This window comes from Schistocerca cancellata, chromosome 11 (assembly GCF_023864275.1).
Source record: "Schistocerca cancellata isolate TAMUIC-IGC-003103 chromosome 11, iqSchCanc2.1, whole genome shotgun sequence".
Lineage (NCBI taxonomy): Eukaryota > Metazoa > Arthropoda > Insecta > Orthoptera > Acrididae > Schistocerca > Schistocerca cancellata.
This window is the reverse complement of record NC_064636.1, coordinates 168749913-168774042: the sequence shown is the minus strand read 5'-3', so window position 1 is coordinate 168774042 and position 24130 is coordinate 168749913. Positions and strand designations below refer to the sequence as shown.

Genomic DNA, 24130 nt, shown 5'->3' with positions numbered 1-24130 from the left:
TGGTTCAACCAGAAAGTCCAATCTAGGCAGCATTTGGGTTGTGAATCTATTCAGAGAACGCTATTGATTGTAACACTTGTGTTACTTTTTAATGCCCATCTATGTGGTTCTGGTGGAGGTTGTTGAAGAGGCCGTATTCCACAATTACGAGTGATTGAAGGGCCCGAGTGTCACTGAAACAGTGAGTTGCTTCACTGAGTCAAACAATATGTGTCCCGTAATCTGCCACCACACAGACGTGGAGTAGGAAATCATTCCCTAGAATGACACTGAAATCCCTTCTGCATCTTCTCACAAGTTGCATCTCAGAACCGTAATTCTTACCGTCCATGTGCAATTTTGCAAAACATGTTCTGGCAGCTACGATTAGTACTACTCTTTATCCACTAATATTACAGCATAGCAGGTTGAGCACATACTATCACTAAGAGAAACAAATAGCCACTGTATCTACTTACACTTTCACAGTCCTTACTCTGATACTGCTTTCTAAACTTATATTTGATTTACACTTGTGCCTTGGACTGAATTCATTAGCCATGTTAAGGGGAGGTTGGGTAGCAGGGCCTTACTCCGACCAGTTCCTCGGTGTGTACTCACATTTTGTCTATTAACGTGGACAATCCCACTGTTGAGTGTTCTTTCTCTGATCTTTTGGGAAGCCATTACTTGCATGTCTTACCACATGGCATTTGGTACAACACAGTGCACAACAGCAGACAGCAGTGTGATTTGGCTTCCCACAGCATTTGTAATTTGTACCTTTCGGAAAAACACGTCAAAGCTTTTTACTTTGTGACAGAGTGAAAACAAACCTTGTAGCCTCCTTGCATAATGGTGTCAAACTTACTGCCTCAGTCTAACTGAAGTGGGTGAGGCCACCTAAACTTCACTGTCTGTCTGTGGATTTATTCCATGGATGAGGACATCAATTGGTCTGGCTCCAGCTACCTTAATGAACACATTGTTACATGTGGCATTTCATCCTAACACAAATGTGCAACACGTCACAGCTCGTATTCTATCTTTATTCTGTTTTTGCCTTAAGATGGATAAATGGTCTCTGTAGTAATGTGACTCCTCGTTTGTCAGAACAGCACTCTGCTAAATTGGATGCTAGAGCTTCAGAGCAAGGTAATCAAAACATTAGCAAGGGTTGTCCTCAGGGCTCAATTCAAGGTCCATTCTTCTGGGATCTTAGTATTGAACCCCTATTACATCTGTTACACAGGTCAGATGCTCTTGAAGGTGTTGTCATATATGCAGATGACATCCCAGGAGTTGTGTCTGCAGACTCCAGGGTGAGATTTAAGGAAAAGGTGAATGATGTGCTTGCTCAGATGCAGTATTCATGCAAGATCAACAAACTGATTATAGCTGTTCATAAAACCACACACATACTTCCAAAGGGAAGACTTTCTCTTCCTAGTAATCCTTCCCTGAGGCTTGATAGAGTATGTGTAAAATGCAGCACTATTTGTAGATACTTAGACATTCTGCTAGATGTCAAAACAAACTTTCTAGAGCACTTAAAAGCAGTTACTCAGTAAGCAGCCAAAATTATGTGTAAGATTGACCGTGGTGGTACTGATGACTACAAATTAGCGTCCCATGCAGTGCAGTCATACCATAAAGCTCTCTTTAACGCCTGTATGGGCTTTGCTGTGAGTGTGTGCGTGTCTAGCCTTAGATTAGGTAGCAAGAAAACAATACTACTACGAATTTGTACTTGTGAGACTAGTGCATTATGCGCTTCAACTTAATGATGATCCTTGGGATATGTCCAAAGAATATCATGGTATGTTACTGGACAGTGCTGTATCAGTTAGGGCATGAGCAATATGATCCTGTGTACAAGACCACAGGAACGCACATTAATGATAAGACATTTATGAGTCTGGAAGTGAGATGAATGGCAGCCTGACTGGGACACTAGGAGCACTACAAGGCGTGTCTACAGCATATTCCCAAGCATCGGGAGCCGGCTCAAATTGTGTAACGTTGCCTTTAGTTGAGGTATGGTGCATCTATTAACAGGTCACAGTCCATATCCCAAACATCTCCATCGAGCGGGCAGTAGCAACACACCAGTCTGTGAATATGAATGGGAAGGTTCCACTGATATTATCATTCTGACAAGTAAACCTTCTCTCTTTGATACCAGTTTGCTGGAAACCAACATATTTTCTGAAATCTTATATCACAAGAAGAGAAAATGTGAAATCTTAGAGGCAGAGGGACAAGCATTTAGGAGCTATAGGAACAACAAAGTGTCAGTAAAGTGCGTATGGATAGATATATTCCTGGTGCAGTGTGGCATGCACAAGCTGCTGCTGCCTAATGGGCTGGTCGTGGGCAAGCGGTGACTCGACAAATTTGTCGGCCGACACAGCATCTGAATCGTACTGATCTAGTAGTTGCACTACATGCCGAAGTGTTGGATCTAACTGTTTCAAAATCTTTTCTCAAAGTTTGACATCAGTTACATTGTACACAATCGCATCACACAACATAACATCTGAATACAAAACACCACAAGCAATTTTGAATTTGGATTTCCTCGTCATACCCTGAAAATCTGTTACCCACTCACAATAACTTTGTTCTGACAGTTTCTTGCAATTAAAGAATTGGTACCTAGCTGCTACCACATCCACCTGTTGGTCATAATTGTTGGCTAGCGAATCTACAATCAGATCACAAGAAAGTTCGCTCGGAGTAGCGCTAGGGAATAATTTCTGAATTAGGCAAAACGCTGCACTTCCTGTTGTTGTGAAAAAGTAATGAAGGTTCATAGTTCAGGTACGTTGTGAGCAATTATGTGGGCTTCAAACTGTTGCAACCACTCGAGCCACTCCTCTTCTTTTTCATTAAACTGGCGAAAAGTTGGTATGGCACTTGGAGCTACAGTAGGTGCTGCATTTTTCTCCGTATTGGTGGACTGAGCGGTGAGTAGCTGCTGTACCGTATTTAGTAGAGTTGCGATTTGTTGACTCTGCAACTGAAACATGCGTTGCATGTTGCAGCTGAGGCGCCTGAGCAGGGGCTGAAAGAGGTGGGATGGGCTTTTCGGAAGAGACAAATGCAAGAAACAGACAAGGCAAGTAGTAAAAATAAGCACACAAGGAAAGAAAATTTCTGCAACGCCCACCTGATAACAATGATTAGCAAAAACACTGTAAGATACACTATTAAAGCAAGTAAACACACCCCTGCAAAGAAAAGTCAATGTAGAATTAAGGCGCCAACAAAACACAAAAGAAAAGCGATGGCCTTCAGGCACTGGGTTCTTCTGGATACTCGTCGCCAATGTTGTATCCTGCGTAGTTTCTAGGAAACCTGCTAGTCGGATTGCAAGACAATAATAGAGTGTCATTATGAAATGAATCAATGACAATACTTCACTTGGGCTATAACACACAAGTGTCGCAAGCAAAGGGCGACATGCAAGACAATCAGTGTAACGATTCTAATACAATGGAAGTAATACAGTGGACGCTTCTAGCCAGGTCACTGGCCTTGACGCTGCTGTAGAGCTCTTAGAACTGTGCCACGACCATTCGGGAGCGGCGCTTATGTTCTCTTCGCCTAGAGGCCGCTGCTGTCGCGTTATCGTCCTAGAGAGGGATCCGTCAGCGTGCTATTAGCTGACATGTTCTTCATAGCCCTCTGTCCTCTAACGTTCCTGACTGGTGATGCCGGCACTTGACTTTACGCTGTAACAAATTGCACATCAATTGTCTCTTGTAATAGATTTTGTTTGTAGTCAATACCAAGTCACATTTTAAACATCCCAACGTGTGTTGTTTCTTTTCAGCGAGCTGTTTCTTCCTTTATATTGAGATCTCCAACTTCTTACCATATTATTAGTTCATATAAATATGTGAAACAAGCATTTTAGCAACTTTTGGTGTCATGTTTCCAGCACTTTACTGATACTATGTGGGTCCTATAGCTCCTAAACGTTTGTCCCTGTGCCCCTAAGATTTCTAAGTTTTTCTGCTTATGGCATAAGCTTTCAGAAAATATACCGGTTTGCAGCAAATCAGTGTCAAAGGAGAAAATGTTTGCTTGTCAGATGCCGCCTTTTTCAGGTGGAGAGAGACTGTAGTCAATTTAACTGCAGTCTGCAAACAATTGTAAGTGACCAAAACTTGTGGACTAAAGTCAGTATAGCAGTGCATCAGATATCTAAAAGGCAACTGCATAACCTTCGGTCCATAAGATCAAGTGGATGCTCTGAGTATCAAAATAATGTCAACAGGCCACAAGAAATGTTTCCCCAATTATAGATAATGGTAGTCAAATATATACATATGTGTGTGTGTGTGTGTGTGTGTGTGTGTGTGTATATGTATATGTATAATATATGAAGAACAAGAGCAGAAAGATAAAATGACATGAAAAGAAAGAATGCTATGTCCACCCATAGGTGTACGTGAGGGTTATGCAGAATGGTGTAGCAAAAATAGGTTTAGAAGTAGGTGTAGTTAGTTGGAAAAACCTCAGGTTCTTCCGAGGCTGCCAGTAATGTATCTAGTAATGTAGGATTGAAGTTATTCACTTGGAAATTGGGTTAATGCCACTTATTTTTTTTTTAATTCATTCATATTTTTCAAATGCTTTGTTTTATTTCTACATTAATATTACCATTGGTTTCTATTAAAATGATTTACTGGTATATTCATAATGTAAAACATTGTATGTCACCGTGATTAACGAATATGTGCGACCCATTGAGTGTTTCCAGATAAGAGTTGTAAAACTCGTAGCAATAAATTGAATTGAATTAAATTGAACTGCTTCAAATGTTTCTGCATCTTGTAATGCATTGATATACTTGACATGAAAGAAGGTTGTATACATGGAAGAACCCTGGAGATACTAAAAGGTTTCAGATAGATTATATAATGGTAAGACAGAGATTTGGGAAGCAGATATTAAATTGTAAGACATTTCCAGCGGCAGATGTGGACTGTGACCACTATGTGTTGGTTATGAACTGTAGATTAAAACTGAACAAACTGAACATACGGAGCTCCATCGCAGTCTTTAACACTGGTAGTATGCCGCGACAGCGTGGACGTGAACCGTATGTGCAGTTGACGGACTTTGAGCGAGGGCGTATAGTGGGCATGCGGGAGGCCGGGTGGACGTACCGCCGAATTGCTCAACACGTGGGGCGTGAGGTCTCCACAGTACATCGATGTTGTCGCCAGTGGTCGGCGGAAGGTGCACGTGCCCGTCGACCTGGGACCGGACCGCAGCGACGCACGGATGCACGCCAAGACCGTAGGATCCTACGCAGTGCCGTAGGGGACCGCACCGCCACTTCCCAGCAAATTAGGGACACTGTTGCTCCTGGGGTATCGGCGAGGACCATTCGCAACCGTCTCCATGAAGCTGGGCTACGGTCCCGCACACCGTTAGGCCGTCTTCCGCTCACGCCCCAACATCGTGCAGCCCGCCTCCAGTGGTGTCGCGACAGGTGTGAATGGAGGGACGAATGGAGACGTGTCGTCTTCAGCGATGAGAGTCGCTTCTGCCTTGGTGCCAATGACGGTCGTATGCGTGTTTGGCGCCTTGCAGGTGAGCGCCACAATCAGGACTGCATACGACCGAGGCACACAGGGCCAACACCCGGCATCATGGTGTGGGGAGCGATCTCCTACACTGGCCGTACACCGCTGGTGATCGTCGAGGGGACACTGAATAGTGCACGGTACATCCAAACCGTCATCAAACCCATCGTTCTACCATTCCTAGACCGGCAAGGGAACTTGCTGTTCCAACAGGACAATGCACGTCCGCATGTATCCCGTGCCACCCAACGTGCTCTAGAAGGTGTAAGTCAACTACCCTGGGCAGCAAGATGTCCGGATCTGTCCCCCATTGAGCATGTTTAGGACTGGATGAAGCGTCGTCTCACGCGGTCTGCACGTCCAGCACGAACGCTGGTCCAACTGAGGCGCCAGGTGGAAATGGCATGGCAAGCCGTTCCACAGGACTACATCCAGCATCTTTACGATCGTCTCCATGGGAGAATAGCAGCCTGCATTGCTGCGAAAGGTGGATATACACTGTACTAGTGCCGACATTGTGCATGCTCTGTTGCCTGTGTCTATGTGCCTGTGGTTCTGTCAGTGTGATCATGTGATGTATCTGACCCCAGGAATGTGTCAATAAAGTTTCCCCTTCCTGGGACAATGAATTCACGGTGTTCTTATTTCAATTTCCAGGAGTGTAGATACTGCCTACAGGAAAATTAAAGAGACCTTTGGAGAAAAGAGAACCATTTGCATGTATATCAAGAGCTCAGATGGAAACCCAGTTCTAAACAAAGAAGGGAAAGCAGAAAGGTGGAAGGAGTATATAGAGGGTCTATACAGGGGCGATGTTCTTGAGGACAGTATTATGGAAATGGAAGAGGAGGTACATGAAGATGAAATGGGAGATATGATACTGCGTGATGAGTTTGACACAGCACTGAAAGACCTAAGTCGAAACAAGCCCCCGGGAGTTAGAACTACTGACAGCCTTGGGAGAACCAGTCCTGACAAAACTCTACTATCTGGTGAGCAAGATGTATGAGACAGGCGAAATTCCCTCAGACTTCAAGAAGAATATAATAATTCGAATCCCAAAGAAAGCAGGTGTTGACAGATGTGAAAATTACCGAACTATCAGTTTAATAAGTCACAGCTACAAAATACTAACGCGAATTCTTTACAGACGGATGGAAAAACTGGTAGAAGCCAACCTCAGGGAGGATCAGTTTGGATTCCGTAGAAATGTTGGAACACATGAGGCAATACTGATCCTACGACTTCTCATAGAAGAAAGATTAAGGAAAGGCAAACCTACGTTCCTAACATCTGTAGACTTAGAGAAAGCTTTTGACAATGTTGACTGGAATACTCTCTTTCAAATTTCAGGGAGCGAAAGGCTATTTACAATTTGTACAGAAGATGGCAGTTATAAGAGTCGAGGGACATGAAAGGGAAGCAGTGGTTGGGAAGGGAGTGAGACAGGGTTGTAGCTTCTCCCCGATGCTATTCAATCTGTATATTGAGCAAGCAGTAAGGGAAACGAAAAAAAAGTTCGGAGTAGGTATTAAAATCCATGGAGAAGAAATAAAAACTTTGAGGTTGGCCTATTCTGTCAGAGACAGGAAAGGACCTGGATGAGCAGCTGAACGGAATGGACAGTGTCTTGAAAGGAGGATATAAGATGAACATCAACAAAAGCAAAACGAGGGTAATGGAATGTAGTCGAATTAAGTCGGGTGATGCTGCGGGAATTAGATTAGGGAATGAGACACTTAAAGTAGTAAAGCAGTTTTGCTATTTGGGGAGCAAAGTAACTGATGATGGTCGAAGTAGAGAGGATATAAAATGTAGACTGGCAATGGCAAGGATAGCGTTTCTGAAGAAGAGAAATTTGTTAACATCGAGTATTGATTTAAGTGTCAGGAAGTCGTTTCTGAAAGTATTTGTGTGGAGTGTAGCCATGTATGGAAGTGCAACATGGACGATAAATAGTTTAGACAAGAAGAAAATAGAAGCTTTCGAAATGTGGTGCTACAGAAGAATGGTGAAGATTAGATGGGTAGATCACATAACTAATGAGAAGGTATTGAATAGAATTGGGGAGGAGTTTGTGGCACAACTTGACATGAAGAAGGGACCGGTTGGTAGGACATGTTCTGAGGCATCAAGGGATCACAAATTTAGTATTGGAGGCAGCGTGGAGGGTAAAAATCGTAGGGGGAGACCAAGAGATGAATACACTAAGCAGATTCAGAAGGATGTAGGCTGTAGTAGGTACTGGGAGATGAAGAGGCTTGCGTAGGGTAGAGTAGCATGGAGATCTGCATCAAACCAGTCTCAGGACTGAAGACCACAATAACAACTTGACATACGTACGTCTGTCACTCGACAACTTTAAATTCACTACATTTAGCAGAATTCTGTCTGGCCAAGTGCAAGTTCACCCCACATCACAACACATTCTGTAAGGAAGTGCTAACATTTCATTCGGACTTCTCGAACAAGTAAGAATAAAGGACACTGCAAGGAAGCTGCTTGCAATGGTTGCTACAAATGGTGCAGAACTGGCTGCAGGAGTTAAAAAGTTTCAGCAGTCCGAAAAGCTTTGTGCGCAGTTTCATGCCTTCACACCAATTCTTCACAATGTTCCTGTAACTCTTAACTTCTGAAAAGTACGTACATTACTTTGTTTAGCTGGCACATCGACAAGGTCCGTGTTTGCATTTCAAGTAGTGGCGTCTTCCATCACTCTTGCTCTCGAATACCTGCAGAATAAGTATAATGGATGGTTATAAAATACGAGAAAAACAGTTACTTGAAAATCACTTAACTTCCAAGAAAGGTGTCACAATATTCGAATGAAAATTAGGTTCTAACTCGCAGAGTAGCGGCGACGGACTACAGGTACGCATGGCTAGCGGAACTTGCTTTAAGTTTTCGGGAGGGAAGTGTCTGCTGGCGGAGGCGACGACTGCGGTGGCATCGACGTCGATAACAGCACGTCGACAACAGGGACGACGACCAGGTCCCTCAGAAACGTCGCATCGACCATGGAGGCATGGCATCGACCCACAGTGGTCACTGGAATGAAGGCATAGCGACTGCAGCGGTGGCTCGGGCGGAACTGGCACCGACACCGGTGTGGCGGCAGTGTGGCGCAGACGATGTGCCCTCGTGGGAAGGGGTCCGCCCGGACTGTGGAGTAGCGGCCCACACGAGTTTTCAGGCAAAGCGGTGTATGTGGGCACATCCAAACGACAAGAATCCACTTACATCGTAGTCTGGCCGAGCTCACCAAGTGTCGAGGACAGTGTAGCGTTGCTATGACCTAACGATGCGGAGCAAACTCCCTAACGTAGACGTAATAACGTGGCATCCATCTGGGGAAAAAAAATTAATAAATTGTATCACGAAACGGACGGTGTGTAAAAAATTGTATCACGAAACGGACGGTGTGTTACCTTTGTACAGGAAATGATGACGGCTAAGCAACTTTAGGATTAGGATGTGGGTGTCTGATAGTGCATGAAAACGGATGGAATTGTTCAACAGATATCAACGGAGTGTAGTTCGAAACAACTGTCTGGTGTTTATTTCAGAAATCTACCTCTAACGGATACAAGTGTCGCTTGGGAATTTACTAACAGAGGTAGGGGGATATAGTCCAAGAGAGGGGTGGACGACCTGGTCTAAGCCTAGCTGCGTAGAGTGAATCAGGTCAGCCCCCAAGTGACCATTCGCAACTCTGATTGGTTGTTGGAGGGTCTCCTAGAAAAGTTTCTATCTCAGCAATGCTTCGCCTAAGCATCACCTTGTCAGCATTCCCACTAGTGACGATATCCAATTCTAACGGGTACCAAACCAGCAGGCCCTGCCTAAGCAAGGCTCTGCAATGAAACACAGTTTCGCTGTATAAAGAACGAAACTTTGAAAAATTAAAATTTTGATAAAAATAAAGCCTTTCCCTCACAGTTCATCTGTCCAGTAAGCATACCATAAAGTGAATACAAACTTACAGAGGTCGCAGCTTAAGGCTATCATGAACATGTGCCCACATAAAGTGAGGTAACCAGACTTTGACACACTGACATGGTAATGCAGACGTACTTTCACGTCTTCCGATTGGCCCTGATACAGACTCTGGTGCTTCTGCTGCATCTGGTTGTCACATCAATGCTCAGGCTTCTGAATTGTTTCAGTCTTCTCTGTTGAAGTATAGAAAAGCTGCACAGGCCACGAAAGCTGATTCAGATTTTAACATTTTGCTAACATAACATTCGCACATCTTGGCTCGTTCCTTGCATAGCATATAGAATGTACTGCGCCGATACTTGGCACGTCGGCGTAGCCGCGCTATGCGGAAAGGTGTGATTCTTGTTCAGAATGACAGTGGATAGTCATCTGTGTTGATATGTAAAACATTCTCGGTCTTCTTGCCGCGTCAGTTCGGGATAAAATCTGAAGCTTTCGACGATAGCCTCCATCGTCGTCACTGCTGCTGTGGTGGCCTTATATAGCCCATGGACAGATTCTGATTGGTCGGCTTGTGACTGGTCGGCGATTACGTACTGCTGTCGCAGACGGTGTCAGTGTGTGCGCTGGTGGCGCCAACGTAAACCTCGGAAGGAATGTCTCTGCTGCTTCTCTGCATCCAGCGCTCGTTTCCACGCACCTCTCAGATAGTATCCGCTATCACGGTTAAAGTTCTTCTCATTCATTCTTATTTCAACAGCCTCCTTAAGAAGAGAATCTCAGTACGTGGAGGCATGTGACAAAATTCTTGTTTCAGCGAAAAGTATTTTATGATTGTTCGTGAGGCAGTACTCCGCAATTAACGATTGACTCCAGTTCTCTATTTGTACTATGCTGTTGGTATTCTGCACAGCGGTCGGAAACGGTACGAATTGTCTGACCTACATAATTGCCTCCACGTGCACAGGGGAAGCAGGTACCCTTAGGCCGAGACTGTACTTAACAGTGCGCATCATCTCCCTAATTTCCTTAAGAGGACGAAAATCGGGACTCTTCCTATTTTGCTGGATATATCGCCACAAAAAGGAAGAATCGCAATCGGTGTTTCATCCTGTGAGTGTGCAGTATTTTCACGTTTGCTATTCTTTGAGATCACTGCCTTTACATCGCGTGCACCATAGCGATTCTTTCGGAACATTTACTTCAGGCGGTTAATTTCGGACTTCAAGTGGTCCTCGTCAGAAACAGTTTGTACTCTATATACCAACGTGCTGAAAACGGCTCTCTTCTGAACAGTATGATGGAAATTCTGTGCATTAAGGTATAAATAGGTATGTGTCGGCTTATGGTACACAGAGTGGCCTGTCGTTGTACTAAAACGCCTAAGAATGGCAACCTTCCTTCCTTCTCCCCCTCGACAGTGAACCGGATGTTCGGATGTAGGCTGCTCTTGTGCTCCATGAATTGTTAGAGAACTTCTGCACTGTGTGGCCAGACCATTAATGTATCGTTATAATAACGATGAAATAAGGATGGACGGAGGGGAGCCGAATTCAATGCACATTCCTCAAAATTCTCCATAAAAATGTTAGCCAATGATGGAGACAACGGAGACCCATCGCCATACTGTCCGTCATTTCATAAAATTTGTTACCATACAAGAAGTAGGTGGTCGTTAACACAAACTGGAACAACTTTATAGTTTGTGGAAGAAAAATATCTGCCAGCTTTTTCAAAGTGTCCTGCACAGGAACTTTTCTAAACAGCGATACCACATCTAGGCTGACTAAAATGTCATTTGGACCAACTCCAAACTGTTTGATTTTCTCAATGTACATCTGGGAGTTTTTGATGTGATGTTCATACCGGCCGACTGTAGGAGTCATCAGCTTTGTTAGGTATTTGGCCAGCTTGTAGGTAGGAGAACCAATTGCACTGACAATAGGTCTCAAGGGAACATTATCCTTGCGGATCTTCGGTAGTCCGTACAACCTGGGAGGCCTAGGAGCTCGGACTCTGAGATTTTTCCTAACATCATCTGGCAGACTGGAATTCTTCAATAGCTCCATGGTTTTTCTGCTGTGCGTTGAAGTTGGGTCCTGTGTAAGACATTTGTATGTATTGTCCTCCAACAGTGGTGTCATTTTGCTTTGAGATTTGGTAGTATTAAGAACGACAGTGGCATTTCCTTTGTCAGCTAGTAATACGACAAGATCTTCATCTCTCCGAAGTAAATGGAGCCCCTGCCTCTGCTCTCTACTGATATTACATCTGGGAGGCTTATCTGAGGCCAAAAAGCGACTGGTAACAAGTCTCACTTCGTCGGCGTCACCCTGTGCAAGATGCTGCACTGCCTGTTCTTCTCCACTGAGAAGATCCACAATGGGTATAGTACGTGGTGTTGGAGAAAATTCAAACCTTTATTAAGGGCCAAGATGGGTCATTTGTCCAGGTTCTTGTCCGACAGGTTGACAACATTACATGCCGTTTCATACAATGACTCCGATTTTTGCATAGCTGCAAGACACTCCAATTTCGTTGCTTGTTTAGCTGATTTATTGCTAAGATGAGCTCTTTGATGAGCAGCCATCATCAAAGAGCTCATCTTAGCAATACATACGATAGACAAGCTACAGGAGTGGGGACAGGAGGGTGACAGCATCAGCAAATGGAGCAGGGTCCACAGCTGTCGCCCATGGAGGAGCTCTGCCAGTCTGCAGCCATCATTTGGCGTGATGCAATAGGTGCTCAAAAACAGGGTGAGGGCCGACGTGGTTTGAGATGTGTCGCCTGCCTTCATCAGCTGTTGTTTGAATGTGTGTACAAGCCTCTCCGCCACGCCATTAGAGGAAGGGCGGAAAGGCGGGCTACAGATATATTTCATGCCATTGACCTGACAGAAGTCGTGGAAGGAGTGGCTGTGAATTGGGGCCATTATTGGAGACCAATGTGTGAGGCAGGCCCTCTATGGCGAGAACCTGGGCCAGGGCCGTGAGTGTGGCCTCCATGGTGGTGGACGCCATACGGGCAGCATATGGGTATTTGGAGTAGGCATCAGTGATAAGTAACCACATGGACCCGAAAAACGGGCCCGCGAAATCAAGATGTATGCAATCCCAGGGCCAGCGAGGCACAGGCCAGTGTGCGAATGACTGGTGACGCACACACACAGTGCACTCATAGACCAGGCGATCAATATCGCCATCGATGTTGGGCTAATACACGTGCCGGCAAACCAAAACTTTCGTGCGGAACGTACCCCAGTGCCCGCGGTGTAACAAACTGAGCACTTGATGCTGCAAATCCAGAGGGATGACCATCCAATGGGCATCCGACTCTGTGGCCAGCAGAAGGACATCATTGACCACGGAGAGCCTGTGGGACAGGTGGCGCCAGGGGCTGAAATTGGTCCACATCCAACGAGTAATATTGGAGGGCCACCTGTGGACCATGTAGCGGAGAACCTGCCGCAAGATATGGCATACCGTCCAGTGCATCCTGGCAGGTGGAATCAATGTGAAACCAGAGGACGTCCTGTTGGTCAAACACAGGATCGGGGCCTGCTGGGAGACGTGACAAAGTGTCCCTGTTAGCATGGTGGGCAATGGGCTTATTCCAGATGGTGTAAGCGTAATTTCGTAAAAATAACGCCCAGTGCTGGAGACGTTGAGCCATCCACTCTGGAAGGTGAGAGTGGGGTCCAAAAAGCGTAACTAAGTGTTTATGGTCCGACAGGAAAGTGAACTTTGCCTGAAAGAGATCGGTGTGAAACTTTTAGACGGCGAACACGATCGCCAGGGCCTTCTTTTCAATCTGGGAGAAGTTCCGTTGTCCTGGGGTCAACGTCTTAGATGCATAAGCCATGGGCTGTTTGGAGCCATTGGCATTCCAAGGTGCGAGGATGGCCTCAATGACGCATCAGCAGCCACAACCAAGGGGTGGTCCAGAGAGAAGGGAGTAACGCAAGGGGTGGACTTCAGCATCACCTTTTAAATGGAGAAAAGCCTGGTCACCAGCAGGAGTCCAATCAAAAGGCATCCCTTTTCGATGCAAGTGAGTGAGGGGTTGAACAACAGAGGCAGCCTGGAGAAAGAACTTTAAGTAATATGTAACCTTGACCAAAAAGACCTGGAGTTCAGATAATTTCTTGGGACGGGGAAGAGCCTCAATTGCCACGACATTGCAACCTGAAGAACGAATGCCATTTTTGCTAAGCCAGTGGCATATTCTAGGAATCGAAATCCAAGGGTAACTGGTGATATGCCTCAGCCAGACGGTCTTGGAAAAGTACTCTCCCCTGGCAAGCTTGGTGAGAAGTTCTTTCTGTCTGGGAATGGGGTAAACATCTACAAGGGACTGAGCATTGACAGTAGCGCCGAAGTCCCCACACAGGCGAAGGACCCATGGGTTTCTGTATGACCACCAATGGTGTCGCCTAGGAACTGTATGTCACAGGCTTCAGAACGCCAGCAGACCGGAGCCGATCAAGTTCCTGCTTGACTGCCACCCATAAGGCCACCGGAAAGGGTCAGGTCCCGAAAAAGTGAGGCTGCGCATCCGGCGAAAGACTGATTTACATAATAGTTCTGGTCTGTGATGTTTGGAATGAAACTATTAAAAAATTAAATGCATAATGCTTCTTTTTGAGTAACAGATGTCTACACATGGCTAAGTTTAACACAATAGGTACTAAGAGTAATTTTGAAACAATGTTCTATAAAATATACATTAACTCTAACCTGAGACAAAAATTAAGTTTTGAGTTGAAAGCAGTTTCCCAGTAAATTGTCATGGAACTTCACAGATTACATTTTAATAAAGTCGACTGGGTTTGGTTTACAACACTTTCATTAAGAATGTATGTTCTCCCTGATGGAGTAAATGGACACCAGGAGAATGAGTTAGCTGTTCCACATAGATGAAGAAAAGTTATTTTCACTTCATCAAGTTCTTAGATGTTTTTTTTTTCTAAAATGTATCCAAGCCACCAGTTTCTGCCATATACAGTGGTGACACAGGCTGATACATCTTGTAACTTCAATTTGTCTGGTGATGTAGTTACTTCCCTCTCCCAACTCTGCATATCACCTGAAAAGTATTTGACTATTAATTTTTATGTAGTGTTGGGAATGAAAGCGTGAAATTGCTGTGTTCCTTTGATTGCCAATGCCTCTTCAAGCCAGCTTTTTAATAATATTTCTGAAGCAGCATAGTCTTCTTGAGGGGAATACACAAAATCAACATTTGTGATATTATATACTGCCCACTCAAATAGATCTCGTGGGGTTTGGATCTGATTTTGGTATGGCATTTGCAAACTTGCACAAGCTGCCAGTCCCTTAACTGAACCCCCTACTCCATCACAAGGCCCTTTCCCATGTGCTGTGGCTGAAAAGTGCACTCAGCTTTTATGTTGAAGTCTTCCTCATGAAGGCAAGGCTCAGGAAGTTTTTCTTACTTTTGTACTGAGCAGCAGAACTGTCAGAATAATAGTATATCTTTTTTGGAAGCTTTTGAAATTTATTTGTTAGATAAGAAATAAGCTTGTTTTGAAATGTGTAAATTGCTTGTTTTGAAAGGTGTAAACTGCAACTGTACAATGACAAACTTCATTTTCTCTTCTTGTTTGTAATATATAGCAAAAGGATGAATGGTTATCTGTTGTCTTGTCCAGTGGTAACTCTGAGCTTCATCCAGTAGAACTATATATAATTTTCCGAAAAATCACATATGACAACAAATTCAGATTCCACAAGGTTTTCTCTTGTGGAGTTAAGGAATGTTCTTTGTTGCTTGGCAATGAAGTCATGCCAAATCAAAGTAGACATCTTACTATAAAATAAATCTATGAATTCTTCAGAAACTTCCTGAACAATTTCCAGATTACATTGGTCAACTGACATCCACTGTCAGAACTAAACTCGTTCTATTAAGTTTTCACCAAAAGAGTTTTGTAAAATTTTACATGTGACAGTTTCTCTTAGGTAATAATCACAGTTTCCCATGTTGCAATCAACTGATGGGTTGTAAAGCATTTCTTCAATGCACTGCTTATAACTGTTTAAGCTGCTGTTTGTTACTATATTTAGTTTGGCATTTTCTATCATTAATTTTATGTTTTGGTGAGTTGTGCACACACAGACAATGTGTGTGCCACTCCAGCCAGGAAATACACAATGTTTCGGTCTCAACTCAGCAAATTTAGAGAAACCTATTTTTATGTTAGGAAACTTGTCTTCAAAATGTTTGTAAGCTTCTTTAAGTTTACACAAAATAAGTCTTTTTGATATTTTTGTTTTACTTCCTCTTGTTTCTGTAATTGTCACACAATCTTTAATACCTGGCATTGCCCGGCTAACTTCATCATTTTCATAAAATGAATGTACAGTCTTGACAGTTTCTGTTGGTAAACACTTTCCTGGTTTTGGGTTTGGACCTTCCATGAATCCTTTCTCTTTCAAAATTTTTTTGGACTGCTGAACAATGTCATTATGAGCATTAAATTCCCTCATTATTTTCCTGACACTCCACTTTTCAGGTAAACTTGTAAGAATTATTATTATTATTATTATTATTTGCTCTACTTATAGAATTATTAAAGTTTGTTTTGAGATTTTGAAGAACAGAACCATCAGTATCTGACAAAGAAGTTTCAGCAGCAAAAAATAAAAAAAAGAAAGAAAAAAAAGAAATAATTAAACGTCACTGATGACGAGATTTTTTTTCAATTTTGATTTTGCATAATGCCTAGATGTTCCTTTTTTTATTAATTTGGGACTCACCTAGTTCTTGAAGTGATGTGTTAAGTGTTTGAACAACCACTGAAGTTGCAGTGAAGTCAGGGTCTTGGTCTGGGCTGATTGTCTCTGATCCAGAAGAATCTTCAACACTTTTATCACTGATGGGCTCTGGTGTATTTTTGAATGTGGTTACATCATTCCTACATTCATCACAAATCTTGCCACCACTAGGTATTTGTGGAAATAATTTGGGCATTCATGCTGTGGCATTTCTCAGTTTTTTTCTATCTCTAATAAAATTATTTCACTTCTTCAATGAATTACAACACTGCACTCTTACAGCACTGCACTTTTTACTTGGTTCCATATTGATACAAAAGCCACTTATAAAGTCTCCAATTTATAGATTTACTTGTAAATTAACTATTAAATATACTAGATAAAAATCGGGTCAAAGCAGAGGTAACAATTGATTTGCACTAAAACCACAGTGCACAATAATGCTCTAGGCCCACTAAGCCTTACAAGGTAACAGTCTTATATCCTCTCAACAATGGCTCTAGTCTCTGAATGATTGTACAGACATCAAGCACTGTGCTTCTTTCAACTTGTTCACAGCCTGTTGCAAGCATGCTCAGCCTTCATACAGTGGCTAAAGTCTGTGCTAATGAAATGTGCATTTTTGGACCAGAAGTATTACATCAATAGTCTACTTACAAGTTTTTCACATCTTATTTAAATCTTAGCTATAGGTCCCACACTCAACATTTCATTTTGCCACTCTTAGTGCAAACTCTAAGAAACTAAACAAATTAACCAATCAATTATAGGAAATGTTGCTTAGTTTTGTTTCAAGAATGTGATATTTTAATATTTCTAGTACTTGTTTACTTACCTTTCAGTATATTTTAATGAAATTCCTGTTTGTTAAATGTCAGTTTGGTCAAACTATGGCTGTTAGTGAAAAACAAAGAGTCTGGAATAATTTTTTTAGCAATGAACCCATCATCATCACACATTTATAATTTACCACGTGATTTACAACAGTATGAAGTAGTTATGGAAATATTTTGAAAATTTTCAATTATGTACTTTTTGTTAAAAAAATTAAATCAAAATATTAATTAGTATTTTGAAAAAGGTTATTAATTAGAAGCTATATTTTGTTGTGTATCCCTGGAAAGAGCATGAGAAATGTTGCAAAATAACACCTTTCCCAGACTTCTAGCTCAATTAGGGCCTCTCCTAGGGTAATTAAAAAAAAGTCCGTTCACACATTTTTGGCCAGTTTTTGAAAAGTTTACATCACGATATTTCAGGAATGGTTTGAGCTCAAAAATTGAAATTTGGTATTTTACTTAGTTTCAGCACCCAATATAAGTATACCAACTTTCAGCAAAATCTAAGAGGATGAGATCAAATTTTTATTTTAAGTGTGTTGATTTGACATGGAATGATCCTTTGGTAATCGTTTTGAATTGTAATTGGTATATATTGTGCTACTGATTTACCATCATTGGTTAGAATACATTTGTATTAGTCGTGTGAGAAAGGTTTGGTTTGTTGTACTGTGGTACTGTGCACTTCACTTTAGATGGAGTAGGTGAAGGTGTGGGTAATGGATTTAAAAATTTTTGTGTTTGTTTTTAATACTGCGAGCTTTATATTTGCCCTTCGCCCATATAGCTCAAACGAAGCCCTAGATACCATGAACTCACACGTAACTCCAAAACCCGGCAACATATTTCACTTCACCTATGTTAAATATGTTGCCGGGTTTTGGAGTTACGTGTGAGTTCATGGTATCTAGGGCTTCATTTGAGCTATATGGGTGAAGGGAGATTTGCAACACCATGTTAGAGTTGTGTGTTGTTTCCTGATATAGAGGGCTTTGTTGGAGCTGTATAACTTAAGTGAAAAGTTGTCGTATTGCGCTTTTGAATTGTGTATGGGTTACTGGTATTGTGGTCCTCATTTGAGATACATAGGTCACATACACTTTGTGGTACCAATAGTTTTGTTTTTGCAATTTTTTTATTGTATTACATTTTGAGAATTTCATGTGCTTGATTTTTGGGTGAATAGTTAGTCCCCATCCAAAACACCCTCTTTCATGTTGCTGCCCTGTGAGTTTCATTTTTTTGGAGTAAATACCTCACATGTTGAAATAGATATGTATGCCACCATGATATCACTGGTCAAAACAGATGGGTGGAATCACAACTTTTTGTCATGCCAATCTATCTTTGATAATTGTTTCAGCAGTAGATCCCTCTATGTAGACTAATCTTGTACTTCTGGTATGGTTTGTATGTCATTTGATTAGTTAAAAATGGTGGCATGTTGCAAGCCTTTTGGCGGGATAACGGATGCGTCCGATTCTACCCCTGTGCTTTGACCACTGGCGTCACCAATATGGTGGAAACGATCATTCACAACAACTTACATACCGCTCCTATGACGTCATCACGTAAATATGACAACAAACACGAAAATAGATCGAAAAACCACCAAACAGATATTCTGCCAAAAATATAATAAAACTAATGGGACAAGCGGAGGAAATTGATGGTTTTTGGGTGGGACAAACTAAATATAAACACACGCCGCTACACCAAACGACAAAAAAAACACTAAAATAACAAGACCCCACAACCTTCCCATATTCCACTACACACAAAATCAACTGGAATCCATCACCTCCATTGACCTATATAGGTCAACAGAAACAACCAATTCCACACTGTAAATCTCAAAAATTTCACCACCACTACCACACTTAATCCTATAGCAAAAAAAGAAAAAAAAACTAGAAAATCAAAATTGGAATCGAACACTTCCCTTGACCTGTTATCCTTAAGACATCTCCATGTATAGCCGTCCCTGTTCCGAGACGCCGGATCTTTAGTTGGCCTCATTTCTTCACGACACACTGAACACTTCATGACTTCAGCCAACAGTCATATAGCTGAAGAATTTTTATTAGAGACAACGCATTGTCCCCTATCATCGCTAACAACCGAAAACTGTTGACCTTGTCAGTCATATCTACCAAAATTCACACATGAGGAACAGAAAAAGAACTACAGTAACATCAACATAACAAAACCAAAATCATTAACTCACTGAAAAATATTCCGCTGAAAGCAGTCACCACCAATACCACACACATGCAATGCTACCATGCAAGTGAACCCCATATGCCACATAACACGCTATCCATAAACACACCACCAGAGAGAACAACCGACCGCAACAATACGCCACCTATAAACATGCCCCACACACAAACTAAACCAAAAACATCACCTAACATACAACACACTACAGCAAAAATGTCCTTAATTCATTGGACAACAAATTAGAGGCAACTGGCATATTCTGTGACCTGTCAAAGGCGTTTGACTGTGTGAATCACAGCATTCTTTTGAGTAAATTAAAATATTATGGCGTGACTGGTAGTACAGCAAAGTGGTGTCAGTCATATCTTACTAATAGAAAACAAAGGGTGTCATTACGTAACACTTCAGCAGTAGGCAATTAGACATCATCTGACTGGGAAGAAATTGCATGTGGTGTTCCCCAAGGTTCCATGTTAGGTCCACTACTGTTTTTGTGTATGTTAATGACCTTTCATCTGTTACATTACCAGATGCCAAGTTTGTCTTATTTGCAGATGATACAAACATTGCAGTAAATAGTAAATCAAATATAAATTTAGAAAGGGCAGATAATCAAATTTTTACTGACATTAATAAGTGGTTCATAGCCAATTCAATGTCATTAAACTTTGAAAAGACACACTATATGCAGTTAAGAACTTCCAAGAGATTTCCTTCTGGTGTGTGTATAAAATAGGATGACATGGAAATAGGAGAAGTTGAGAGTGTAAAATTCTTGGGATTACAACTTGATAATAAATTCAGTTGGGAGCAACATACTAATGAACTGCTAAAGCACCTAAAAAAGTCTGTGTTAGCAATGCAAATGATGTCAAACATAGCAGATGTAAATATAAAAAAAACTGGCATACTTTGCTTATTTTCACTCCATTATGTCATATGGTATCATATTTTGGGATAACTCCACAAACAGGAAAAAAGTTTAGAGTACAGAAGCGTATAATAAGAGTAATGAGTAGTGTAAATCCAAGAACATCATGTCGAACCCTATTCAAAGAATTGGGCATATTAACCACAGCTTCTCAGTATATTTATTCCTTAATGAAATGGTTCAAATGGCTCTGAGCACTATGGGACTTAACAGCTGTGGTCATCAGTCCCCTATAACTTAGAACTACTTAAACCTAACTAACCTAAGGACATCACACACATCCATGCCCGAGGCAGGATTCGAACCTGCGACCGTAGCAGTCGCGCGGTTCTGGACTGCGCGCCTAGAACCGCGAGACCACCGCGGCCGGCTATTCCTTAATGAAGTTTGTTGTAAATAATACATCTCTTTTTCCAGCTAACTGCTTAGTACACGGATCAATACTAGGAATAACAATATACATTAAGATGTAAAATCACTTACTCTTCCCCAGAAAGGAGTCCAGTACTCAGCAACACATATTTTTAATAAGTTAGCAGCAACAATTAAGAGTTTAGTTTCAGACAAGGCACAATTTAAACATAATGTAAAAGAATTTTTCTATTCCATTCATGAGTTTCACAACAAGTGCAGTAGACCATTTTAATGAAGATTTATTATACTTTAATTTTTGACAATACTTCGTTGTAACAGCCAAGTAACATATTGGTCTCATGTTACTGTTAAGTAATATTTACAACTATTTCTTAACAGCACAAACAGTTATTTTTGTCTTTTATGCTTCAAGGTTTTAGTTAGATATCTATCTTCAGAGCAGGAGTTGTCCAGAAGAAGCAATTTCAGTTCAGATTTAAAATTGGGTAAAGCTTTCCAGAAGTTACTGTGACCAGTGGCCTTTTCTTTTAATCTTCAATTTTTATTTACCATGGCTGGTATTGAATTGACAACTGGTTCATCATCAGATTGTACATATTTATTCCATATTTGCAGTGTTGTTGGGGTCATTTAGCTATGGCAAGATGTAAAAACAAAAGACATACGGACTGAATGTGGTGAGAATTATGTACAGTTAACAGCTGCACAATTCCAGTATTGCAAACATGTAATAAATAGGAACCATGTAGTGACAGTGACTTGAAATTGGTCATGATAAATAAAAATTGAAAAATAAAACAAAAGGCGACTGGACAAATTTCTGGCAAACTTTATTCATCACAGTCACAGTGTCCCACATCTGTAATGCATCGACCTTCAAGTTTTGAAACTGTTGTGGTACCTGTCAGATAATAGAAAATTTCTGTGGCTATTATTGAACAATTTCCTGAGCCATTGGCAGATTTAATGATAAATTATTGTGTATTCTTGTATATTTTTATTAAAATAACTTTGTAGCTGACAAACCCACATTGTGAAGCAAGGTTGTTGGTTGAATACTACAGCAATAGCTACATTTGGACTGCAAATGGGGCAATACATACATCCAGATTATTGTTATTGTTATCAGCATGAGTGGGAAATACTTCAATGGGGATGGTTGTTAGGGCAACAGTTGGGTCTCCCTTCCTGTGTATCCTATTGTGCCTGGGAAAGTTGTGTATTGTCTAAAAATCAGTCACTATAGTGGGCACATAAGTGCCAAGAAAGAATCGTAGTTGGCTGAACCCAGGGCACTGCCACAATCATAAAGTTATTTTAGTCAAAGTGTATTGTGGTTGTGAATAATCAGTTTAATCTGAACTGTGATCTACACTATCAATGCAAGACAGAAATATTACTCTTGTTTAAACCTTAAATCCTTACCTAGGATTTTTCAGGAAGTTGTGTGCTATCATATGGAAATATTCTAGAAGCTCCCATCTAACATAGAAATGAAGGCCCATGCTTCTTGACAGAGCATAGGGGAACGATGCGGGAGACCCGCACCACCATACTAGGTAAAGTCCTAATGGAGGCGGTTTGCCGCTGCCTTCCTCCGACCATAATGGGGATGAATGATGATGATGATGAATATGACACAACAACACCCAGTCATATCGGGGCAGGTGCAAATCACCGGGAACTGAACCCAGGACCCCATGCTCAGGAAATAAGAATGCTACCGCAAGACCAAGAGGGATCAACTCCTATCTAACATACAGCATGTAATTGGTTATCTCAGCCAATTCAAAATTTAAAACATACTTCATTAGCTGCTCCTCTCACTAATTATCATAGTGCAAGGTTTTGAATCCTCCTTCAGCTGGATGGCAAGTAGTATGTGGTAATCTGCCCTATATAATTACATATTTAGGTTACTAATTTCTTTGAGAAATACCTGAGTAATCAAGTAAATATTAATTTCCTGATAAGACAATCTGTAGCTACTTAATATAAATGAAGTAGATGCAGCTTTCTTTCTAATTCACTAGAATAAATTTAACTGGCATAAACAGAACTATTAAGCAGTATTGTGATAGTTTATTGTTAATATAGTGTATGGCTTAAGGCATGTTTGATTGTTTTTTGTTAATGGGTACCTTGACTTGTTTCGCAGACCTGTAGATTCACCTTCTCGATGGGATACACAAAATATGATGACTGAATGGAAGAAATCCCTGTTATTTTGAAATTGTGATGGTTTATTTATCTCGAGCCTCATTGGTAAATGTACATATTGTGAAGGTACAATTAGAATGCTTAATGCCTTGAAGATGCACCTACAAAATGACTATTGGTAAACATCACTATTGCCAGTTGCCCACTTACACTGTGAATGGAATACCTGCTCAGATTAGTTGATTATATACTTCACCATTTGACAATGTAGTATTTCCACAAATGCAGTAGTTTTTACTCCTAGTTCAAAAATGGCTCTGAGCACTATGGGACTCAACTGCTGAGGTCATTAGTCCCCTAGAACTTAGAACTAGTTAAACCTAACTAACCTGAGGACATCACAAACATCCATGCCCGAGGCAGGATTCGAACCTGCGACCGTAGCGGTCTTGCGGTTCCAGACTGCAGCGCCTTTAACCGCACGGCCACTTCGACCGGCGTTTTACTCCTGGGTATTGAATTTGAGATTGATTTGCAGCTCATTGGTGACAATGGTGTATGATACATACAAAATTCATGTTACTAATCAGTACTTATTTAATTCTTTTCTAATTGGACATGTAATGATGCTGTTCTACTTATGTTTGTTCTTTCCATTACTGCAAGGTTCGATCAAACTATTATCAATAATTCATTCAATGTAACTTTGATTTATTTTCAGAAACACATCAAAAATCCAGTACCACACCAGAACTACTACACGACTGCACAACCAAATGTTCTCTGCCACCACCCTATATATTGTGGGATGATTGCTAAAGATAGGCCATGGCCAATACCCAAGATCATTATTTTTTATTTTACCATTTGTGCCAAATTAATGTGTCTGGTAACACATTAATGTTATGGCACTATCAATAGTAGTATCGTAGATAGACTTTAAGAAAATGAAGTGGTTTACATTCCACTGTGAAAATTTACTGTCATAAAATATTTATTGAAGTGGAAACACTTGTATCTCATGTGCTGGAGTTACTGTTGTAATGAATGTAATTTTTTTAGTATGATGTGTTAAAAACAACTACAGTAAAACAAATTTTTATATTGCAAGAGGAGTTATGTCTTAAATATGTTACATTGTCCCATTTTATATGTCTGTTTTTCACAATCCCTTCTCCCCACCCCCACCCAAAGAAAGAGATTACAGAATAATTACATAACATTACATATGAGCGGCAAGGGCACACACACTTTTGAGAAAAGAGTACATTGGTCCATCCA

At 41.3% G+C, this 24130-nt stretch overlaps 1 protein-coding gene across 2 annotated transcripts in view; it reads left to right on the top strand.

Annotated features, from left to right (window-relative positions):
• The window catches only part of LOC126108969 (zinc finger protein 708-like), a 183096-nt gene extending 159185 nt beyond the window's left edge, over nt 1-23911 (top strand). The window contains exon 7 of one of the 2 annotated variants that reach the window (XM_049914367.1): nt 23571-23911. In XM_049914367.1, the coding sequence (XP_049770324.1) occupies nt 23571-23750 (180 nt within the window). In that variant the 3' untranslated portion in view covers nt 23751-23911. Of the gene's footprint in view, nt 1-3026; nt 3088-23570 lie in introns of those variants that run through there. The other variant, XM_049914368.1, reaches the window with a different exon arrangement.
• The last annotated feature ends 219 nt before the right edge of the window (nt 23912-24130 follow it).